The sequence below is a fragment of the Castanea sativa genome, chromosome 7 (genome assembly GCF_040712315.1).
Source record: "Castanea sativa cultivar Marrone di Chiusa Pesio chromosome 7, ASM4071231v1".
Taxonomy (NCBI): Eukaryota; Viridiplantae; Streptophyta; class Magnoliopsida; order Fagales; family Fagaceae; genus Castanea; species Castanea sativa.
In genome coordinates, this window is record NC_134019.1 from 38,999,102 (window position 1) to 39,023,691 (window position 24,590).

The 24,590-nt window shown below is 32.4% G+C and overlaps 1 protein-coding gene across 1 annotated transcript; it reads right to left on the reverse strand.

The window, feature by feature from the left end:
- Positions 1–10,724: 10,724 nt before the first annotated feature.
- Positions 10,725–14,682, reverse strand: LOC142642425 (V-type proton ATPase 16 kDa proteolipid subunit). The gene is made up of 3 exons (XM_075816774.1): positions 14,449–14,682; positions 12,833–13,118; positions 10,725–11,187 (listed from the first exon to the last, which is right to left on the reverse strand). The coding sequence occupies exons 1-3, from the start codon at positions 14,531–14,533 to the stop codon at positions 11,055–11,057; spliced, it is 504 nt and encodes a 167-aa protein (XP_075672889.1). The 5' UTR covers positions 14,534–14,682; the 3' UTR covers positions 10,725–11,054.
- Positions 14,683–24,590: the final 9,908 nt, after the last annotated feature.

Below are 24,590 nucleotides of genomic sequence, written 5' to 3' on the forward strand. Positions count from 1 at the left end.
TATAGAAGCAAGAGAGAGCTTTCAAATGGTATAGTGGTATTTGTCGAGGGAATAGGTGGGAGCTTTTTCTAGATTCTTTGACCGTTGTGGATTTCAAATGTTTTTATTAAGATTCGATTCCTAAAAGGTCTCTCAGGCACGATAGGATCCCCTGCTACTTAACAATTCTGTAACGGACCACTCATTATTCTCACAGTCATTCAGATAGTGCCACCGCTGCCCTCTCAAAAAGAAAAGAGAAATTAAAAAAGTCTGAGTGAAAAGTAGAAAGTGAAAACTAAAAAATTTTGACAATTTTTTTTCCCCTTTTGGAGAAAAGGGTTTTAGGCAAACCAAAAAAAAAAACAAAAAAATATATAGTAAAAGAATTTTAGCTCAATACAAATAAAATTACACTATTCAAGTTTAGTCCATTTTCATTTTTGTCCCTAATATTTACTTTTATTTTTATTTTTAAACAAAGCAATTATTCCTAACTTAAAAAAAAAAATAGAGTTTCAATATATAACATCTGCGATTATATTCTTTATCGTTAAGCTAAAACATCAATAAATTTTTGGTGTAAGATTAAACTCTAGATCTCTTATTTAATCATTAGAAATTTTACCAGTTGAATTAACTGAAACCAACTTGTCCCTTAACTTTGATTCCGTGTTAATTGTGGTTCTTTTGTTATTCATGTTAACTGGGTCTTCATTAAGATTTAAGACACCCAAAATAATGTAGTTTTATAGTTATATATTCTCTCACTTTATTAATTAAGAAGTTAATAGTTTGTATTATTTAAACAAATTTGATTGACTTTTTTTTTTTTAATTTTTCAGTTTTAGGAATGGTAACTAGAAATTTATATGGGAAGGAAGAAATATTAAAGTAATTTTTAAACATTAAACCTAAAATAAAATTCTATATATAAAAAAACCCAAATATATATATATTTATTTATTTATTTGAATAGCTCCTCAGCACGCATGTTGCAACTCGGAGATTAATGATTTTATCCCAACATGTCTACTAGTAGTAAAGTATAACTTAAATAGGAATTATTTATATTACATAGATGAGTTGTCCATAGACTCGAGACTTGATTCATCATGTCTAACTAGGTTAACAATAAATTATAGACTCATTCACTCGATTTGAGCAAGTTGAGTGGCAATTCAACCCTACTCTCGATTTGATCCAACCTGTGAACAACCCTAAATATATGGTTAGATTTCAAGAAGGTTGACATAATACCCACACAAAAAAAAAAAAAAACCTATATATACTATAATAAAATTGATGTGCTATATATTTATGAGACCAAACATCATATAAACTTCTATCCAAAATTTTAATGTCTTATTAGTTAATGGACTTTTCAAAGACATAAATTTGCCCAATTTCGATTTAACCTTTTTCGTTTTTTGGGAGGAGGGGGTGGTGGTGGTGGGTGGGAGAATAGAATCTCATTCTAAACTTATGTTTGCTTTTGAAGTTTTTATTTTATTTTATTTATTCATCTAAATCAAGTCATATTTACATATTAGCACTACTTTACAAAATTAGCATTAGGTACATCATATGAATGTTTTATGCATGATAATATATATATTTAAGCTCAGGTTACTCTTGCCAATAATTTTATAACTTAACCGGTTGGTAGTTGACACTTTTTAATGTCAACAAAGACATTTGTGACTCAAATTCCTCCTCTCTCTCTTTGCCCTTGGTAGTAGCAAAACTAGAATTTGATTACAAAGGAACAAATTGTACATACATATATTCATACACACAAACATGATCCTAATCGGTTTTCTTTTATATATTTCAAATGGATTTTAAAGATTAAAAGAAAGAATCGTTTATTAATCATAATTATGAAATAAAAGAAGTACATCACCAAAAATAAAATAAATGTACCAAAAAAGAAAATAACAAATAAAAACAAATTATATTTATGTGGAGGGGGCTAGCTTGAATTGTAAGTATATATAAACCATATTTGAAGGAATTGGACAAGAGAGGGGAAGACCTAATGCCAAACTTGTTTGGATCAAGAAGGCAAGAACATGTGTTTGGCTTAACTACTCATATTAATTATGCAGTATTTAGCAATTTCAGCCATCCCCACTTTCCAATTTAGATTAATTTTCTCTTTTGAGTGAATTATTTTAATTGAGGTTCTAATGTGATTTTGAAAAAAAAAAAACTAGATAAATTACACACACCAAATCAAGCTAGCATCCCATGTGTACTTATATTATTATATATAGTTTTTTTTTTAAAGATATTATTATATAAAGTTGTTCAACCATAAGAGAATTATTTTGTCTTAAAAAATAAATCATAATAGAAATGAAGAATGGGGATACTAAAATCCATGACCATCAACAACCCTGTCCCTCATTAATGATTTTAACACGGACAAGATATGTTAATTATGTTGATCCCCTCAATCTCTAGTAAAGAGGGATGCACCATAATTATGTCTAGGATTGGATTTTTTAATCATATATGTGCAATTGATTGAATCGTACGTGTCCTTCCATAATTAGCTTCAATTGATCAAAATTGGTGCTCACATGCAATTAAAACGAGTTTGGTAGACCCACTAGAAGGTTTTGGCAACAAACTTGACAGTACTATAAAATTATAACCTCACTCAATATCTCTTTTGCTGAATGTGAATTTTAATAAATTCATCATTAAATTATATTTTCTTCTTATATCATTAATACTTGCTAAATTTCTAGAAGATTAATACCTATGTCATCAATTAAATGTTTAAATTTTAAATTTTTGTAGTCTAAATTTATACATGAAAATTAAGTTTATAGATCAAATAGTAAATAATATCCAATTGATAGAAAATTTGACATATGTGTTAAGAATATAAAGAATATTCAATTTAAATGTTAGATTTTCAAAATATGTATTTATGCTCATTTTTTTAGTGGAAGTTGTAGCCTTATATTGTAACTAAATTTGGAGTCAAACATTGTCCATATAATTACTTTCAATTTTATCATAAAAGAGTTATCAAATAACATGACAAAGAATGTAATTAGTATCACACAACAATATAATAAATAATTTATTTATTATTTATTAAATGCTAAAAATAATATTCAAATTTATAAACTTTGTATGATAAAATTTGTAGTAATGGTACCACTCATTAAAAAATTTTAAAGTTCATCAAAAAAATTAAAAAATTTTTAAGGTGGAGTTGCTAAGTACATAATTTTTTTATTTTTTATTTTTGAACCAAGTACAAAACCTAAATGTAAGAGTAGTATTGTAGGCTGTTTTCCATGCATCCATGAGAATGCAACAATTCCAAAAACATACCCACAAGCAATAATTTATTATTTATTTATATAATATAGATGAGATTCCAAGGATAATGAGAAAAATGGATGAGTTTCAATCATATCTTGACTAGGTTGGTATTTTCTTAACAATATTTTTACTGGATTCTCTCTCATTCTCTCATGAAATTCACGAGTTTGAAAATAGACTACTACTCATTTTACAAACGCAATAATTAGTCGGCCATGTACTAAGAATATATAATATATGCTTTTGTGGTCCCTCCTGCACAAAATGAAGCAAAGTATATATATATATATATTGATTAACCAAATATGTCTTTGTTTTTTTCTCAGACTCTCTCTCTCATACCATATTGGAATCCAAGAGGATCACGCTGTTTGGCTAATTGGCCCTTGTGAGTTTGTTTGTTTGTTTGTTTGTTTTTAACAATTTTTTCCTAGGTTTTTTGGTAGCTCTTTTTTCATCTTTGGTGGGCTAAATTATGATTATTATAATGAAAAATATTATAACATACCCGTACATTCTGTACACACTCGCATTTGAAATTGTGTTTTTTAAACATGATTCTGGTTAAAATTGTAAAATCATGTTTTAAAAACACAATTTTATTGTGTATATTATGATTACTGATTACTGTAAATGTGTAATAAGAACGGTATAATTATTATATTTTTATTATTATAAGTGCAGCCACCCCGACCTATTGCTGCTTTAATGCAATTTTTTGACTCTTTTGCTCAACCATCAAATGGGATTGGGAGGCTGAAATTGCAGTCAATGCAAAATAAGAATAAACCACCAGTTCACACTTCACATATGCGGATATGCCTCAGTTGTAACTTGTAAACCATGATTTTATTTTATTTTTGACTATGGTCCGAACTTTCCAAGGAATTCTCACCTAATTTCTGGTTGCTACCTGAGATTCCTTTTGGAAAAAAAATCATGTGACATGTCTGTCAAAAAGGGTCAAGTTCGATGACACTGGAATATTGTTTCAAACAATTATTTATTGGTTAAAAAAGTTTGGGAATAATAGTAAGAGGACAGTTCCATTAACTATTCTTCATTGTAAATTATTATTATTTTTAAATATTCTTTATTGCAAAGATTGGCTCATTCTGAATAATTTTACATTGTACATTGCCAAGTTTTTTTTTTTTTTTTTGTGTGCGCATATTCCTGACCTTTTTGTGTCTCGAAAAGCTATGAAAGGAAAGAAAGATTCTGCTCAGCATGAAGTTTGAACAAATATGAAGTCTTGTGGTGAAAATTACATAGATTATATGAGATATGCTTGCTTCATGAACCTTGCTCTTCATTCAACAAATAGGTAAATAGGTCGCTCACTCAGGAAATTTCAGGCTATGTATTTCAATCAGAATAAGAGTGCAGAATTTATCTGTAGTGTAGGGTCAAGTAAATTCATATATATTTACTGCAGTTTATATTATTATTGTGATTGATGCATAATAAAAGTTATAATAATCTATCATTAATGGGCCGGAAAAAAATTTTATTTATTTATTTGAGAAACACACACGCCAACACCAAAACTGCATGCAACAGTTAGTGTTGCGGGCCGGAGTGAAATTGATATTGTTCCAATCACATTAAATTATGTAAAACAATTTTTGAAATATGTTGTTCACCTAGTATTACTCATACAATAAGATTGTAAACAGATTTTTGATATCTATATGTCAATAGTTTATATTCACGCAGAAAATGACTTATGAGCCGATATTAGAAGACCATCCATTTCTATTCTTAAACTATTTAAAAATTTATCTTCTTCTTTTCATTTTATCCATCATTAAGATTCATGTACTTAGTTTAAAGCTTACTTGTTAAAGTGTTCTAAAATTAACAAGATTTTTTTTAATCTAAAAAAAAAACAAGGTTTTTTGTCAAAATGTTCTAAATCTAGTGTAAGAGTGTCTCCAATACATTAATACATACGGGAAAATAAGGCACTTTCTTTCCAATTTTCATGTAGCTAATACCAAAATTTCATCTCCAACAAAACTTCTCCAAGAGTAGGTAACTATTCCATTTTCTACCATGACTTTCCAAACCAATTTGTAATTTGCTTTACCAATGTTGTCATTGTGATGTTCTTGGTTCTTCTTATGCTTACATTTGGGCTCCTTAAGGTCCTTGATGACAAGCATGATGAGGAAGGGGACAAGCCCTAGTTCAGTGCTCTTATTGGAGATACTCTTGACATTTTATGTATGACCCTTAAAAAATTGTATGTGCTCCACAGAATATTCAATGCTCTAGTTCCAAGTACTGAACAACACTTAGACCCTATAAGATCCCATGGAATTTATGGTTTTACAAATATTATAATTAGGATTTAGCTTTGTCTTCAGGTTTTCAAAGGATTCTTTCTTAATGGTGTTTCATTTTAGGCGAAAAGTATTTAGTAGAAGCACATTTATTCTTAAAGGAAAAGGGGAATGAGCTGATTTTTTTTTTTTTTTTAATATTTATAACAAACACGAGGGAGTTGAATCCTAGATATCTTAGAAACACTAAAATGTGCGTTCAGGTACAAGAGGTATGAGAATCTCTCTATTTTAAATGTGCTAGCGAAACAACCAAAAATGAGCTTGTTATTGCTGACAGGCTTCTATTCTGATTGGCTCCTTATTCCTCCCTACCTTTCATATTGCATTCTAATTTCTAAACATGCTTATAAAACAACCAAAAATGAGTTTGATATTGCTGACAGGCTTCTATTCTGATTGGCATCTTATTCCTCCTTAGTTTTCATATAGCAGATTCGACCATCCCCTCCAAAGTAAAAGAGAGAGTTTAATATTAACCTTATCTAACCTTAGGGCCACACAAATTAAAAAGGAAGTACACTGAGCCAACCCTCATCCTGGTGACCTCAAAAGAAATAAATGTTTTCTAATTTATTGGACAAACTAAAAGTACGTTATCCCTAAACCTTTATTTGAACTTTCATGAAGCACATAAATATGATATACTATATATATAACGCATTGTAACAGAGCACTAACCGCAGTATTGTGTTTAGGATTATGATCTATTGGTCCTTGTTAACGTAAGGGAATCCCTCACTAAAATTTTTTTTGAGTGACGAACTCTCCAACTACTAGTTGGAGTTTAATATTAAAATCTTAGCCAATTCGATTGTAAAGGAAGCATCTTGGATTTGAGGCACTGCATTGCATGACCTTAGCAAAAGAAAAAGTGTCCAATTGTACATTATATTTTTAGGTAAAAATTTGGTTCGTTTAAAAGTGAATGCATTTTTTTGGTAAGTTTGAAAAGTGATAAATCATATACAAACAAGGTTGTCACATGGAATAATCGGTAGCCAACAGATGTTATCATCCATGAGCAAAGCACAGAAGATAAAAAAGCAGGTTTGGTTGAGGATGTGAAGGAGAAAGAAAGATGCTGAGCTAAAAATACCTGAAAAAATGTGGCTTCCATGTGAAGAGAGAATGGAAGGAGATAAGGGATGTGGGTTCCAACATTTGTTAACTTATTGAATCATGACCTAATTTTTTCAGGTTGTGAACTATGACCTACATTGATGATAATTCACAATCAATCAAGATAGATATAGATATTGTTCCACCCCACTATTGATGATAAGGTGATGCATTTACATTACTCTCTTATCTCTATGTTTAAAATATTATGTGACAAAAACTTAAATCACCAATCGTTTATGCTAGAATAAAGTTGGTGAAATATATTTAAGGGGAGTGAATAATTCTAAGCTTGAAGCTAATGCGATAATTCATTTTTTATTTCCTAGGAATCCCGATCGTATAAACTAATGTAACTATTTCTCTCTCAAAAAAAGAGAAAAAAAAAAGAAAAAGAAGAGAGAGAGGAATGATTCCATCTTATGTTACTACCTATGTCATTTTTTGAATGTAAATTTAACTTAACATTTAAGCCTTAACCTGCTTAATTAGTTTGGTTTTTCTTAATTTCATGCCCAGGTTTCAAGTGTGGGCCAAATGTATTTAATCAACAATGACAAAAAGGCAAAAGCTCTATATGACCAATAATGCCCGTATAAAAAAAACTGAGCAGCTTACAAGCCTGAAGTTCTATCTATTTAGAATTGAGTAATGCTAAGAACACACATTTTCCCATACGCAAATCTACACCCTACTTATGTTTATGTGTCAACTTCTGATTAAATTTCAACACTTTCACATGAGTTCACCACATGTACTTGAAAAAATTAAAATCCAATCAATAATTGACACATAAGCAGGATGTAACTTTGATTGTGGGAATATGTGTGACCCTAATATTTCTCGAAAGATTTACCACCTGCAAAAGTAACGTAGTGGTAAGAAGCTCTCAAAGCTTTTCCACCTTGTGAGTTCAAGGCTGAAAGTTTGAGTATTGAGATATCTCACTATTGTGCAGATAGTTCCATGCTATAACTGAATCAGGCTTAAGTAAGTTAGAGAAGTGATCATATCCGCGAATCCCTTTTTTCTCTTATTAAAAAAATAAAAATAAAAGTTGCATTAAGAATTGATCATGTGGAAATGAACAGAATCTCTTAATGCGGGCCAGCCTTACGCTTCTTGAAGCTCGTTGGGCCCTAGTTCTGCTAAAAACTAAGGCCGGCCCATGTTTTAGGCCAGCTTTGTTATTAAGCCTATTGGATGAGTCCCCGGATCTGGACTGGCCCTTTGAAGCTTGGCCATGAATGGTTGTAGACCTGTAGTGATTTTATCTTTTTGGACCATGGTTGTAGCTTTGTAATCCTGCGTCATGTTGGGTTGAAGTTAGTGGCAAATAGAGATGTTGGAGAAGTCAAAATACTAACTGGGCCATTAGAGCCCTTTGAGTCTGGGTCAGGAAAAGTTTTTGAGACTTGTCCACATTGTTGAGTTTCGGACCTTCGGTAATGATTGTTTGGTCTTCTTCAACTGAAATGGATAATATAAGCCAGCCCAATTTCGGTAATTATTGTCCACATTTTCCCACTTTGTTCGTTTGCCATGGCTTTGCTGGTAGCTTGGGAATTAGGATTAAATTATCAGGTGGCTTATATCTGTTTTAGGCTGGCTAATTTTTTTTCAAGACGAAGAACTTCAGTCAGTATCCATTTCTTATCAGAATAAAATTATATATATATATATAAGCGTATACCTCATGCGAGAGTGCATAAGGTCCTGTCATACAGTGGCGGCTCCAGGAATATTTCTCAAGATGTTTCTTAAGAAACATAAATTACACAATTTAATTTGTTTGTTTGTCTTTTATAATGTATTGGTCAATTACTTTTATGCCTTTACTGCCTCTGCCTGTTCACTTTTATGTCTTTACTGTCTCTACTTGTCCACTTCCCCAATTCAAATATCCTAACCCCACGGCCCCATGGTCCCCACCCACCCCCCACTCAACAGACAAGAGCCAATCAACATTACACAAAACATTAAAGATATAAAACATTCACAACACACAAAATTCACAATACACAAAATGACAAACTCACAAACTGATAAAGTCAAAATATCAAATAAATGCAATTAGACATAAGGTAAAGCTATTCAATTCCAAAGAGAGAATCTCATTTTTCAGTTGAGAGAGAGAGAGAGAGAGAGAGAGAGAGAGAGAGAGAGAGAGAGAGAGAGAGAGAGAGAGAGAGAGCTCCGCTCTCACTCTAGCAAAGATGTAAGATAAGATAGAGAAAAAGAGAGAGAACTGAAATACCTTGAGGGGTGGCATTGCGGCAGCATATCAAGGACTTGAGGCCAAGCCAAGGCAATCTCTGATCGAATCCTGCTGTCACTGATGTCGATGTTCTCTGGGACTAGGGGTGGGGCGGGGTCTATTGCTGTTGCTCGAGGCCAACGCAATCTCTTTCTCTTATCTTCGTTTGCCATAACTTTGCTAGTAGCTTGGGAATTAGGATTGAATCATTAGATGACTTATATCTGTTTCAGGCTAGCTCATTTTTTTCAAGACGAAGAACTTCAATCATTATCCATTTCTTATTGGAATAAAATAACCAAAGATGTAGAAGCCTCATTGTTAAATAAGAGATACGAGTTCAAATCTTGTTTACACAAAAAACTAATCAATTTCTTAACCTGATAATAAAATACAATTATCATTATAATAAATAACAATCAACATGGTGCAGCTGCCTTAGATTAAAATTGTATCCTATCTTAAAAGAGAACGTGAAAGGATCTGTAACCTTCAATTTTTTGTTTTGTTTTTTCTATAAGTAACTTTTTTTTATTAACTTATTCGTTTATATATACAATATTTTAAAGTTGTTTTTTTTTTCTTTCTTCTTTGTTCTTTCTAAAAATATAAATGTACTACGGCCAATTTTTCAGCAGATACGCTTTTCAAGAGAAAACTAATCCAAATCCACGCTAAAAGGCAACACAGAAGTCTACTTCAAGTTTTACACAGTATGTGAAGAAGAAATATTAAGAAAGAAAAAATTTCTGTATTTTTCTTCATGAGAGCCATCGGGGAGTTTCTCATTCAGCCGCTTTGAGAAGCATCTCTTATAACAAATTCCAAAAAGATGCCTAAAACCAAAAGCTAGCTTACAAAATTGACACAATAATTAACTATGCGAGATGTTGATGATAGCTTTTAAATTTCAAAATGATTAAAAATCCTTTACAAACTCCACTAAACATATCAACAAGTGTTAAGAGTTTGGCAGTCTCCTAAAATCTAAATAGGATATTGCAAAAAACGCAGATTTAGCAACATTATAATTTTTTTATATTTTTTATGAACATTACAAATATTCTGAGAAGCACGGGTGCGGCGTTTGGACCGCCGCACCCGCGTTTGACGACGCCCAACGCAGGGATGCATAGGCGATGCCGTTGCCTGCGAGTCCATACCGCGTCGGGCATTAAAAAAATAATATTTTCGGCGCGATTCGCGCCGATACGGCGCCGATTCGCGCCGACGCGCGCGAAATCGGGCCTATTCGCGCTGATTCGGCCCCTAATCGGTACGTATCGGGCGCAAACCGATACCGGCCGAATCGGCCGATACCGGCGAAATCGGTCGATACTGGCCGAAATAGGCCGATACCAGCCGAAATCCGCCAATACCGGCCGAAATCGGCAGATACCGGCCGAAATTCAAAAAAAAAAAAGCATTGCCCTTCAGCTAGGCTCTCTCCCATTCTCTGTATTCTAGTTATTATTTACTATTGCTCTTAAATTTGGTATATATTTATATAATGTGAAAAAAGTATGTTTAGCAATATATTTAAAATATAAATAAAAATATTTTTAATAATTTTTTAATCGCCGCACCCCGCCGCACCCGCATCTTACTTTTTCAAAAATTGCCGAGTCCCGCACCCGCACTCGAATCGCACCCGTGCTTCATAGCAAATATTTATATTAAAAAAAAAATCATACATTCATTAATTCCATGATCACAAATCCTATAACAGTTTGAAGTTCTGATGGCAAAATACATCAACATATAAAAGCAATCGCAAGTACTGGTACAGCTTTACAAGCTTTTATTAGGTAGCGAAACTCAATCCTACTACTACAAACACAATACCACCTAAAATGGCTGGTAGAGCAGTTACTTCAACATCGATAGTTTTCAAGAAACCCTCAAGTCCTATCCAGCCATTACTAACCTGTGAACGATTAAACTTTCCCCCCCAAAATTACACAAGTAGTAAAAGAATATTTGGCAACACAGCAATATTCTTAGTCAGCTCTGGACTGGCCAGCTCGAGAAGACAAGATAATGCCGACAATAAGCCCGTAAAGGGCAAGTGCTTCAGCGAAGATGAGAATAAGGATCATTCCAACAAAAAGTTTTGGCTGCTGTGCATTAGCTCTGCAAAACAGAATCATCTACTCAAAGGGGGCACAAATTAATGGATATTAATGAAACTTGCAGATACTGTTGAATTCACTATGAACTTAAATCCAACAAAAAGCAACTTCAAAAAGTCATCAAAGTTCTAGAAATTAATTCAGAAATTAATGACATAAAAACCTGAATGATCATATACACTTCAATAATGCATAATTAATGCAACTGTTTGTACGTGAAGTTTGCAATTGATGAGCTAAACCTAACATTAACTTTTCCTACCTTAAAAAATAAATTAAAAAAATGTGGCCATGGAGAGAGAGAAAATAGACTTATGCCAAATGTCGTAAAACTTGATTTCCACTTTACTAAGGCCTTTAAAAATAATGGGAAATGTTAACGAAAGCCCTAAGGGCATTGATTTATGAATTATATTTAGAAATATTTTTATGGGAAAATGAGAAAGCAATTAATTGTGTTGATAGCTTTTTACATTTCTCATAAAAGTAGTATCAAAACTTTCCTTACATAATTTATTAACAATTGCCCTAAGGGCACCTGTTAACATGACCTAAAATAATAATAATAAATATAATTTACTGATATCAACCCCCAATAGAGAAAATTGATAATTAACTACTATCATTATTATAATCATTCTTGTTGCTGTTGTTGTCTGGTTTTATTAATTAGTATCATCATTCTTATTGTTAATGAAATTCAGTCTCCTTTGCCCATGAGACAAGGGATCATACTGAGTCATCATGATGTAATGCTGATACTTGATCTCAAATAGATCCTAGTTTGATGATCATTAAAATGAAGTGACAAATGACTAAGATGGCTGCCCTAAGTAACCCTATCCAAGGCCAGTTCAGGTATGTGGTGTGTGGCACGATAACTCAGTACTCTAAAAGGTCCTATGCATCTCAGACCACAATTTACATCCAACCAAACACACCCCCCCACCAGAGGAGGGGGGGAGGAGGCAGATTGCTTATAAAGACCTTTCTTTTAGTCGCTTTAAAAAAAAAATTTAAATGGTGAGTTACACATGCACCCAGTGTGTCTTGCATCCATAACCTCACCCTCTACCTAGCTCTTAAAATAATTCATTCAATCAGAGTGCTAAAAAATATAAAATGAAGACACTGCCAAGATTGATGAGACGATAAAACATCCAATCAATCCTTGAAGCTATGGGTGGCTCTCAACATCAGGAGTCATAAGGTAGTACAGGTCCAAATGGATGTTAAGAGCTGGCAACCACCCTTCAAGATGCAGTACATTATCATCAAACCAAATGAAGGATAATTCTCCAGTATTAAGCCACTTCAAGTCCTGAAACCCACTACCTAAAAGTTAACCAAATACCTGGTCGAAACTAAATTGACTGAGTTAAGACGACTGGACTTGATGGCAAAAGTGAACTCTAGGACTAAAATTAACTATCCATGCACATGAACCAACAAGTAACTTAGAAAGATAAATCAATAAGCATTCTGAAACTGAAGCACAAAGCCAGAAACAATTAACTTTAAAAACAAACCCCAAATCCCAGACCCACCCAAAAATGAAGTCCATGATTCAGTAAACAACAAATGATGATAACAGGAACCAATCCATACAAGTACAAAACAATACATATAAGGGATTAGAAACATACCTAACACCAGCATCGCCAACAATACCAATTGCCATACCGGCAGAGAGACCAGCAAGACCACAAGAAAGACCAGACGAGAGATGAGCGTAACCATCAAAAAGGTAATATGACTTGGCCTTTGGGTTAATCCCAGTACTAATGATAACGGCAATAATAAGTCCGTAAATACCCAACACTCCAGCCATAACAACTGGAACAATGGACTTCATCACCAGCTCGGGCCTCATCACACCCATTGATGCCACACCAACACCACTCTTTGCTGTCCCATAAGCTGCTCCCATACCTAAATACCCACCACAAACCAAAAAACTTAACCAAAAACACAGCAAACAGTAACATAATACCTCAAATCTTTTCGTGGTCCTATTAGCCTAAGTTAAACAATCTAGGCTAAATTACATATTTTACCCTCTAACTTTGACTTTTTTCCAATTTAGTTCAAGTTTCAATATTTTCTTTTCTTTTCATTTCAGTCCTTTGACTTTAATCTGATTTCAAATTAGTCCTTCTGTCTAGTTCCGTCCAATGTCTTCCTTAGTTTACGTATTTCTCACTTTCCAAAAAAAAAAGTCATTTTGGTGGACCTTATAGTACGGATTGGATGCAAGGACTACATCGAAAATGAATAGAGGTTAAAAACTGAATTTGAAAACATGTCAAAGTTAAAGGGAGTAATTTGCAATTTAGCTAACAATCTAAAAATGAAAATTGTACTAAAATAAAAAAATTGCTCTAAAATCTACACAAACCAACCAAACCACACTAAAACCTCATCGAAGTTTCAAAATTTCAATGTGATCTACACCAATTAAACTCAATTGACTCTTTAAAAATCAAATCTTGCATTGTACACGGCTCGATTTCAATACTATGCAATTTTTCTTATATAGGTAAGAATAATTTTATTAAAAAAGACTACTTCAATTTCAATACCATGCATCAAACTAAATTGAAGGGTACATGATCTTGCTTGGAACTAAATGTAAGAATCAATCCAATTGAACACTTCAAAAACAAATCCCTACACAATTCAAACTGATCACAAAGCCTTTTTTTTTCATTTCAATCCTTCCATCTGGTTCCGTCCAACCTCTTAATTTTAGTATTTTTCCACTTTCGAAAACAAAGTCATTTAGGTGGACTTAATAGTGCTGATTGGACGAAAGGACTGCATCGAATAGTTAATTGAATTTAAAGGACTGAACTGAAAACACGACAAAGTTAAAGGGCGTAATTTGCAAATTAGCCAAAAAAAAAAAAGATCTAAGATTGAAAAATTGCACTAAAGATCTACACCAACCAATCAAACCACAGTTAAAAAACCTCATCAAAGCTTCAAAATTTTCAATACGATGATCTACACCAATCAAACTCAAATCGAGCATTTTCCACAGCTTGATTATCAAAACTAAGCATTAACCTCAATCGAACACCATACGATCTTGCTTCGAACTAAAATTTAATTTAACTAATCAAATTGAACGCTTCAAAAAAATCAATTTACATAAAACGAACGATCCGATAATCGAATTATTTAAATTTCATTATATGATATCGATCTAAAAGAAGAAATGGTAAAAGTTAGTTAGTTAGGGTTGAAGAGAAAAATTTACAAGAAAAAACGAGTGCTGCGGCTGCACCGAGGAAGCCGAAGAACGGTGCCGTTTCATCGCCGCTGAATGATGAACCCGAAGACATTGTTTTTTGGTTCTTGATCGGTGGTGGATCTGCAACGACGTCGTTCGGATCTCAGAGTTTCGGATCTCTATCTCTCTCTCTCTGTTGATTCCGTACAGAAAAAAAGGCGTGGAAGAAAAGATGCTTCAACTACTTTATAAGCTGTTATATATATATATATATATATATATATATATATTTATATAGATAAATAAATAAATAAATAACTACTTTAAAAGGACACCTAGATGATCAATACGACACCGTTGTAGATTTTTTTTGTTTTGAGAGTATGGGTTTGATGAGCTTGGGCTTGGGTTTGGGCATTTTTATGTTTGGGCCTCCAAGTCTAAAACCAACTTTGAATTTGTTTCAAATAATTTTAAAGATTCTAATGTGACAAAAGAATTTCTATTTTGACACATGAAAAAATTACATATCTATTTTAATTTTTAAAGCACCACTTAACAAATACACCCTATATCATATTTTTTATTATTTTATATAATACTTTATTGAAATATACTTTCTTTATTATTTATTATTTTTTCTATTTTTGTTCCCAACAATTGTAAAAGAGAGAGAAAGTTTGAATAATTCTCCACGGTTACAGAAGAAAAATAAAGTTTGAATAAAAAATATCCAAATATTAATACCACATCTTGCCATAAGCTACTATATTATTAGAATGTCATTGTAGCTCATGCCAAATTTATTTGGCATTTGTAATGGAGGTGATTTTTTGTGTTTGGTGTGCTCAATGACCACCCAAAAAAAAAATGTTATGCAAAGAGAAAAAAATAGCTGCAATGTAAATTGTATAAATTGGGATGGTGGAGTTAAAAATAATCATATGGTAGGAATTGGCATTTGGGTAAATTGTACTATCTTTTTGGATATGGACAATGTCAATTGTATGAGAAGAATCCAAACTTTAACAAATTGTCAGGAGGACAAATTTGATATGGATTTCATGTGGTGTTATAGCAAATTCATAGTAAAATAGCACGTGCGATGAAGCTCTTTTTTTTTTGTTAGGGTTTAGTGTCATAATTTTTCATTTATCTCAATTTAAAATTTACTTGTTTGTTCGTTATATTATGCATTTAGAACTACTAATACGGTTAGGAGTGTGATGAGACTAGCTCCAAAAAATGAACACCTAAAATTCATTTTTTGAAGCTAGTCTCGTCACACTCCTAGCCATATTAGTAGTTCTAAATGCATAATATAGCAGACAAACGTGTAAACCTCAAATTGAGATAAATGAAAAATTATGACATTAAACCCAAAAAAAAAAAAAAAGCTTTATCGCACATGCAAAGCGCCTGTGATGAAGCTAGTGTATATTAAGAGGATTTGAAAGTTAGTTATTACTTTTTTTACTGTAAAAAATACCCCTAATTTAATAAACTTATCATTATTCCTAAAAATATAGGATATGAGGTTAGAATTGTAAATTGTCAAAATATATATATAGACTAACCCACGTCCCTTAGTCAGTTCCTCCTAGACAATAAAATAAAAATCCTATTAAAACAGCTTATTCCTTCCCACCACTCACACGTCCTTATAAATTTATTTATAGTCCAAAAATGTAGTTTTTTAATCCCAAAATTTAGCCACTTACTACACATCCATAAAAGAAGTAAACAACAGCTTAAATTTAAAATTTTGCAACTACCTTTTATTTTTCTTTTTTCTTTTTCTTTTTTTACGGCAAAAGGCTCACAGTTTTTTGTTTTTTGTGTTAAAGGAAAGACTCACAGTTATCAATATTTGTTTAATCCAAAATTTTAGTTCTTAATTCTAAAAGTTAGCCACTTACTGCATATCCATAACAAAAGTTAAAAATAGTTTAAATTTTAAATATTTTTGGGTGTTGTTGTTTTTGTTTATTTTTTTTTTTTTTTGAAAATTTATTTATGACAGTTATCAAGTTTTTTTTTTAACAAAAAAAATTCTAAAATGTAGTGTTTTATTCCTAAATTTAGTCATATACTACACATCCATAACAAAAAGCTAAAAAGAGCTTAAATTTAAACTTTTGTAACTACATTTTTTTTCTTTTATGGTAAAAGCTCAAATTTTTGTTATTTTAGTTTTAGTTTTAGTTTTAGTTTTAGTTTTTTTAAATGATTTTGTTAAAGAAAAGGCACCAAGATGCTTAAAAAGAGCTTAAATACTAATGTAAAGACTAGATTCTGAACCACAGCCCACCAAGAGCAATGGATGATGGCCCAAGAATCCCAAGACAATATATTTGTTAGAGAGTGGGTTTATCAGGAAGACGACTCAACAAATTAAATAAGGACCATAGATAATAGGATTCATGCCAATAAAACAAAAAAAATGATTTGAGAGAAGTAACACTCCTCGGTCAAGTCCGAGGATAAGGTGTTCTTATGATAACTCAAGTTTATATGAATACAGTTTTTCCTTCTTTTTCCTTTTTCTTGTTTTTTTTCTTCTTCCTTTCTTTACATGCCCCATCTTTTACAAGGGGACCTTCCCTTATGTAGTCTTTCTACCCTTCATCCTATCCTTCCACTTGTTGATCTTGTAGGTGATCTCTTAGATGTTTGTCACATCAAAACTTCCAAGAAGCTTTGTGAATAGCTGTAAACTGAGAGAGTACTATTTAGATGTCATTTTGCAATAAATGCGGCCAGTTGGTTTGGTGCAGAGTATTTATTGTGGTGATGGCAGCCTTCTCCCTAGATATTTCCTCCTATGTTGTTGGCTACTTTCCCTGATATTTATCCTCAGAAGAATGATTCCCTTTTGCACAGCATTTCTACCACAATACTCTTCGAGGAGGCTCGGCTCCTCGGGAACTATTGCCAGTCCGTTATTATCTTCCCTTGTCCTCGGCTTATTAACCCTAAAACTTATCAAACCTTTCAACCATCCTCGGGCTTCTATGTATCCTCAGGCACGGCCTACGGCCTAATACTCCTACTTGGCCTACTTATCCTCACAACTAAAATTAAGTAACTAGTTATTTTTTTCCTTTTATGGTAAAAGGCTCAAATTTTTGTTGTTTTAGTTTCTTTTTTTAGTTGGCTAAAGGAAAGGCTCCAGGAAGCTTAAAAAGAGCCTAAATCCTAAAATTTAGATCAATGCTGCATCCAAATTTTTTTCTTTTAGGTGTTGTTGTTCCCTTTTTTTTCTTTTTTCTTTTTTGTTAAAGAAAAGGCTTACAGTTATCAAATTTTGTTTAATCCAAAATTTTAGTTTTTTAATCCTAAAAGTTAGCCACTTACTACACATCCATAACAAAAATTAAAAACAGCTTAAATTTAAAATTTATCAACTACCTTTAAAACCGAGAAAAGGTACGTAACAATTTTGATGGAGTAACAAATTAATAATTATAAAAAAAATGTAAATTGAATTTCAAATAGAATTATACAAATGATAAATACAGTTTCTATTACAAAAGAAATTTTTTTACAACAATTTCTTAGATAACAACCACTTCATGTGAGGTTTGAATCTCACCCAAACTTATCTAATATTCCATTCCAATGCCTCCTCAATGTAATTCAATAAATTTTTGCATACATCAACCCAAGAGAGATAAAAGAGTTAGGGTTAAATATAAGGTGGCGTTTGGTACGGGGGAATCCACATTACTTCTGGTATTCAGATTCTTAGGAATGTAGCTATTCCTATGTTTGGTTTCATTGGGAGATTCCCAGGAATGTGAGATGATAATATTTGGTGTATTCCCAAGAATCTTAAATGAATTATTTGTTTTTCCCATTTTGTCCTTAGATTTGAATGTGAACTAGGAAGTCCTTTAAAAAAAACTTCCTTTAAATAAATAATGAAAAAAAAAAATAAACTATTAATTAGTCCTTTAAAAAAAATATCTTCCTCTAAATAGATAGATAAAAAAAATATTTTAGAATTAATGTGAAATTGACGTTTTTAATCAATGATATTGTAATTTGCTCGATCGACAGGTAAACAAGGGTGTCACCTAATTTGAATTAATTTATATATATATATATATATGCGTATGGAAAATGATGATATGTACGTAGTACACATCAGTCATAGTCCTAACATAGATGCTCTTCCAACTTACATAAGTTTGTAAAAAAAAAAAATACTGTTAATCCTTGTAGATTAATTAGTACATTATAATGTTTTCTACAAAAAAGTACAAGGTTTAAATCTTTTATTCTTAACTATTGAAATTTTCAAAATAAAAAATTGTTGTCTTTGCTTAATTGATAGCTTATTATAATCAGATCGTAGTTTACTTTTTTTTTTTTTTAATGTCTAAACAATTGTATGGCACAAAATGAAAAATTAATTAACTTCAAACTTTTTAGAATCGCATCTTATGATATATACATATGTGTTGAAGCATCAGAGTTTGGTATATGTTATGGGTTAAAATTGTCAATTTATAAAAGATGCAATTTCTTTTAAGCTTGGGAATCTGGATTCCCACCTGTTTTAAAGGGAATCCACATTCCTACAGAGAGGGGTTTAAGGAGGGAATCCAGATTCCCCTAGCATCTGATTCCCAAGCGTAATTTGCAACCAAACACGAGAATCTTTAAACATTCTTAAGAATCCTAAAACATTACCCCATACCAAACACCACATAAGGTTATCATTATTTTGAATAAACCAAGTATTTTAAATTAAAAACAATGCCTTTGAATGAATCTTTTCGTTCAAAAACACTTTGAATGACTTTGAATTAATCAACAATGATGGGACAATAAATGATGAGGTTATTGGGTTAAATAGGGAAACCAATTGCCAATACATTTTGAACCAAGATTAATTCCTAATCAACCAAGATTAATTCCTAATCAACCAATATTTACCATGTACGCATGCAATCTTGCTTCTTCCTCCTTTTTTTTTTTTGTTTTTTTTTTGACAATCAAGAAAAATATAATGTTACCTAGCTTCTTATATAAATTCCTGCTTCCCCCTCTGCCTCCTCCACCATATACCACCACATCTATAGTCATTATTTGCTCTCTCAAAAATGGCTAAACATATCATAATTTGAAAAAGTAAAAATAAAAATTCATGATGATATTCGTAAATTCTACAATCATTAATTTATCATTATTTAAAAAAAAAAGTAAAACAGAATGAAATTGGAAAACTAAGTAGCTTAATCCTCTAAAAAAATCATAAAAGAAAATTCCTATAAAAATAAAAAATAAAAAAAGAGTTTCAGTTTGATTCTACGCCAAAACAAATAAAGAGAGCCATTACCAATATACTTTCTCAAGCAAAGTAGCTAGTTCAAGCACAAACGGGTAATAAACAACTGTCAAACGCCCTTGAATCCCTAACCACATTCACCCACGGGTATGTACACCTCAAACTATGAATCCTTCGTAGCTATGATAGGTAAGAACTCAAAGAAAGTCAATGATAAACAAAACAAAAGAAAAGAAACAGGAATTTGCAAAAGATAGAACTTGAAAAGCTGTTGGAGCCTCAAACAAAGTTTGTTTAAATTGTTTAGAAACCAAATCTGAAAGTAGAAGAAGAAGAAAGAAGAGGATCTAGAGCTAAACTTAGACATGGCAAAATGGGTCAGAATTTTTTGACCTGACCCAACCCAACTTGACCCGAAAAATATCTTACCCAAACCCGATTTTTTTGACCCGGAGCAAAAACGGGTTGACCCGTGACCCGACCGTGTTTTTTGCGAGTATTCTGTAATGAGTAAAGATTTTTAGATATCAAATAGTAAAGTACATGCCAAGATAATCTGGTTATAGTAGAGTTAAAAACATAGATTTAAAATTATAGACATGTGTGACAAACATTCACAAGTGTAAAAATAGTAAAGCCAAAGTATCAAATTGACATAAATTATGAATGCTTAGACCTATTTTTTAACAATTTATGTCCAAAATTAACGGATTTTTAAAATAAATTACGATATTTTCTAGAGTGTGTGTTGTTTAACAATGATATAATATTCAAAAAAGGGACAATGTATAAATAAATAAGCAATCAAATTTTAATGTATATTTCAAATTGAAATAGAGTGTCAACCACAATTGATGATAGATTATAAAATTAATTTTCAAAATTGTAAATTTTTTATATGTTTTTATTCTTTATCAAATGAGTTATCTAATAAGTCATTTGTAATTTTGTTTTATATTTTGGAATGTTAATATTGTGTAGGAATAAAACCTGTGTGTTTGTTTTACTTATCTTTGTGTTATTTTGTTTTAGATAGCAATGTTAGGATTAGTATAATTTTAAAATTATTGAATAAGTATTAATAAGTTTAACTGAGTTCATTTTTTATATAAGTCATTAATTCAAAATAATGCATTTTACTTAAGTAATTTGTTGCATAACTTTCCAAATGGCAAATGCATGTTTTCTTTATAAAAAAAAAATGCATGTGAAAAATATGGGTCAACCCGACCTGACCCGACCCGCAACCCGAACCCGTTTTTAACCCGCTTAAAGTGACCCGTTTTTTACCCGTGACCCGTTTGACCCACAACCCGATTGACCCGACCCAACCCGACCCGCTCGATTTGCCATGTCTAGCTAAACTTAATGTCTTCAATCTGAAGAAAAATGAAAGAAACTGGAAAAGTGTACAAGAGTTTCTAGGTCTTAAAGTACATGAGTTTTACATATTTATCCCTATTAGTTGGAAACTTGTAAGTCGATATGATGAGGGTATTTCAGACATCAAAATTGAGGAATCCAAATAAAATAAACCCCTTAAATAGTAGTATCGATGCTTATATAGGAGAAAATAGCCAAATACCATGTTTTGGCAAAATTTGTAGCAAATTAGCACTGTTTCGAAAATATTTAGCAATCTACCACTTTTTTAGTACTCAAGTTTCACAAAATCGAGTTCTAAATAGTACTCGAGTTTAGTAAACTCGAGTTCCTAGGTAAGTCGTTAGCATGGTACCGTTGACCTGTAATTTGTGTAATAAAAAAAGTAATATGGTACTCGATATTACGAAAATTGAGTACTTCTTTATAGTTTCAAGCTTTCCAAAATCGAATACCCTGTTTTTTTTTTTTTGTCTTTTTCGTACAAATCTTTTACTTATTTCATCTTTAACTGCTTGTGATCATTGTATCCACCAAACTAAGTACAGTGTCTGGACTTGAAAAGGTTCGTGTGCGAGTAACTGGAGTTGCAGTTAGCTAAGCACAGTGTAGTCTGCCAGTAACTATTCACTAAAGGTGCCCATGTGATGTTAGGTAGTCAGTAAGATGCAAATTGGCCCTTACCCTGGATAACACCTAAACAAAGCACCGAATGACAGAGGCCACACTGTGTATACTATTGTAATAGTGCTGCACAAAAAAAAAAATGATAAGAATTGGTAATTTGATATGATTCTAAACAAAAAAATAAGAGTTGGTAATTTGATCTGATGGACAAGCTGACAAGGAAGGAAATGGACCACTGGGCCATTACGTCATGGGCAATATGAAATGCCAGAAACAAGTATTATTTTGCAGACACACAAGCACAACTTGAGGCTACTGTACCTAGGGCATCTTCTTTACTTGATGAATATCAAACGCTAGTGGCAAATCAAAGAACTATGTAGCTAGTGCTAGGTTTGTACTACTAACATATGTCTTGTCCATGGGCTTAGGATAGCTGATTCGGCCTATGTTTAGCTCCTGGACCCTCTTACACATATATTACTTTATTCTTTTAATAAGATATTCTACCTATTCAATAAAAAAGAAAAAGGATGAAATAAATAAAAGTTTTGTACGAAACAAAAAGTAGGAAAAAAAGAAAAACTATGTAATCGACTTTGTGAAGTTCGAGTACTATAAAGAAGTACTTGATTTTCGTAATATCGAATATCATATTATTTTTTAATTACACAAATTTTAGGTCAGTAGCGACATGCTGGTAACTCATTTAGCAACTCGAGTTTATTAAACTCGAGTGCTATTTAGAACTCATTTAGCAACACGCTGGTAGATTGCTAAATATTTTCGAAACAGTGCTAGTTTGCCACAAATTTTGTCAAAACATGGTATTTGGCTATTTTCACCTGCTTATATGGTCACAAATTAGTTTTAATTAGGCCCCCTTGACATCCATGAATGGAAGCACTTTTGGAAATTGAAGATTCATGAGAGATTTTAAGTTCTTGCTGTGGGGGTAGAAGGATCAGAATATGTTTTTGGGCTTTGGGCTAGATCCAAAGGTATTAATCTGTCCGAGGAAAGTTTAATGGTAATAACTATGTCGAACTTAAAAGCCCACAAGTGAACTATTGCGAAGGAGGTAGGTGGAAATAGTTCGAGGAGGGAGATCTCCTCGGCTATATGAAATAAAGACTAAACTATGTGCCATGATGTTTATAAGGAAATTCCAAGAGGTCTGATGGATAAAGATGTGTTCCACAAAGGATATAGAGAGAAGGAGTGAATGAGAAATATCTTAGGGAAAACTGCTACCACCGCATTAAAGACTCTGCACCTACCTCCCTGGCTGCATTAATGGAGAAATGACCTCTGAACAGTAGTGATCAGTCTTACCGCTATGGTTTGAAGACTCAAAGAGAGTGGTGGATGGGACAAGTATCTAGAATGGTGATCTGGCCTATACGTGGAAGATAGTGGGAAGAAGGAAGATGAGATAAAAGGAAAAGCAAGGAATTGAAGGAAGGGGATCCAGAAAAAAGAAAGGAAAAGAGACTGTAACCATTATCCTAAATCGTAATCTATCTTTAGAACTAAGAGAAGCAACACAAATCGTTCTTGGCATACGTCCGAGAAGACTTTTTGTTACGTAAACCTCTTGTTGCATGTGAATTGCGTATCTAGCTTATCATTTGCGTTATCCTATGTCCATAAAACTTAGGTTTCAAGCCCACTCTCTATAAATTTCATTGTATTGGACTTTTTGGGCCGGTTTCCTTCATGCTGTTGGATTCAGGTACAAATTGTGGCTTTACAGTTGCTATGGAACAACATTGTATGGAATATTCTTCTTTTATAGGGGGATATGCAATTCTTTGTGCTTTTTTCTGTAATATATGGCAAGAATCCATTGCTCTTTTCTTATTTCTTTTTGTCTTGATATTATGGTCATCATCTCCATGGCCTTTTAATTTATCTACTATTAGTAACACTCATCAATGCATTGCTGAATGGATTAGAATGCTTAAGCTTTGATGCTAAAGTGAATGATGCCATGTGTGGTTGTGTGTGTACTTGGTTAGAACTCCTCATTCCAGGTGATTCCTTGCGGAGTGAAGCTATGTTAGCAAAATTGTTGGTGTCTTCTTTTCAGTGCTGGGATTTTGTGTTTATTCCTAGGAAATTCAATTTTTTTGGTTCAGATTGTAGCTTTCTGGTTTGTTGCTTTGTAAGGCTATGCAGCCTATAGATTTTAAATCCAGAAGATTGAGTTTGATGTGTATATTTCTTTATAATGTCAATCAATTGATCCTTAGAGGGGAAAAAAATAAATAAAAAACATAGTCCAAGAATTAAAGAAGTTGAAAAAAAAAAATCAAAATATTGCACCATTCTTCTCAATATATATCGCATCATCTTAATAAAATGTAATGTGTAAGGACACAATTTGAGCTCCCAACCCACAATCAGAAGGGAAAGGGCTTGAAAGGCCTTTTTACAATAAATTTGTAAAGAGTAGGCTTGAAATCTAGATTTTAAAGGTGGTTTAAACAACAAAGAAAGATGAGCTTTGGGTCCAATGGCACAAATAGGGAGTTATTTATAAGAATATGAATGAAAATTCCTCATCGGACACAATCCGATGATAGTTTATAATACTGTTTCTCAAGATAGATTACAATTGTGGACAGTCAGATTTATCATATATTATTCTTTCTTTTCTCTCCAAAGAAAAGCCTCTCTCTCTTCCGAAGGTCCCTTCTCTTATTTATACTTCCTCTTCCTCCCCTTCTCATCCTCCACCTCATGGTTATAACGCTGGTTTAGATACTTGTTCTATCCATTTTCCTAGAAGTCTTTTGGAGATAGGGGCTAAGTTTCAAACCTCATGCTCAGGTCACATTTCTTCATTAATGCAGCCAGC

Coding starts and splice junctions, on each gene's coding strand:
- LOC142642425 (XM_075816774.1), bottom strand. CDS start 14,533: ATGTCTTCGGGTTCATCATTCAGCGGCGATGAAACGGCACCGTTCTTC. Junction 13,119..14,448: donor CGCAGCACTCGTTTTTTCTT/GTAAATTTTTCT, acceptor GTGGGTATTTAG/GTATGGGAGCAGCTTATGGG. Junction 11,188..12,832: donor GTTGGCGATGCTGGTGTTAG/GTATGTTTCTAA, acceptor TCTGTTTTGCAG/AGCTAATGCACAGCAGCCAA.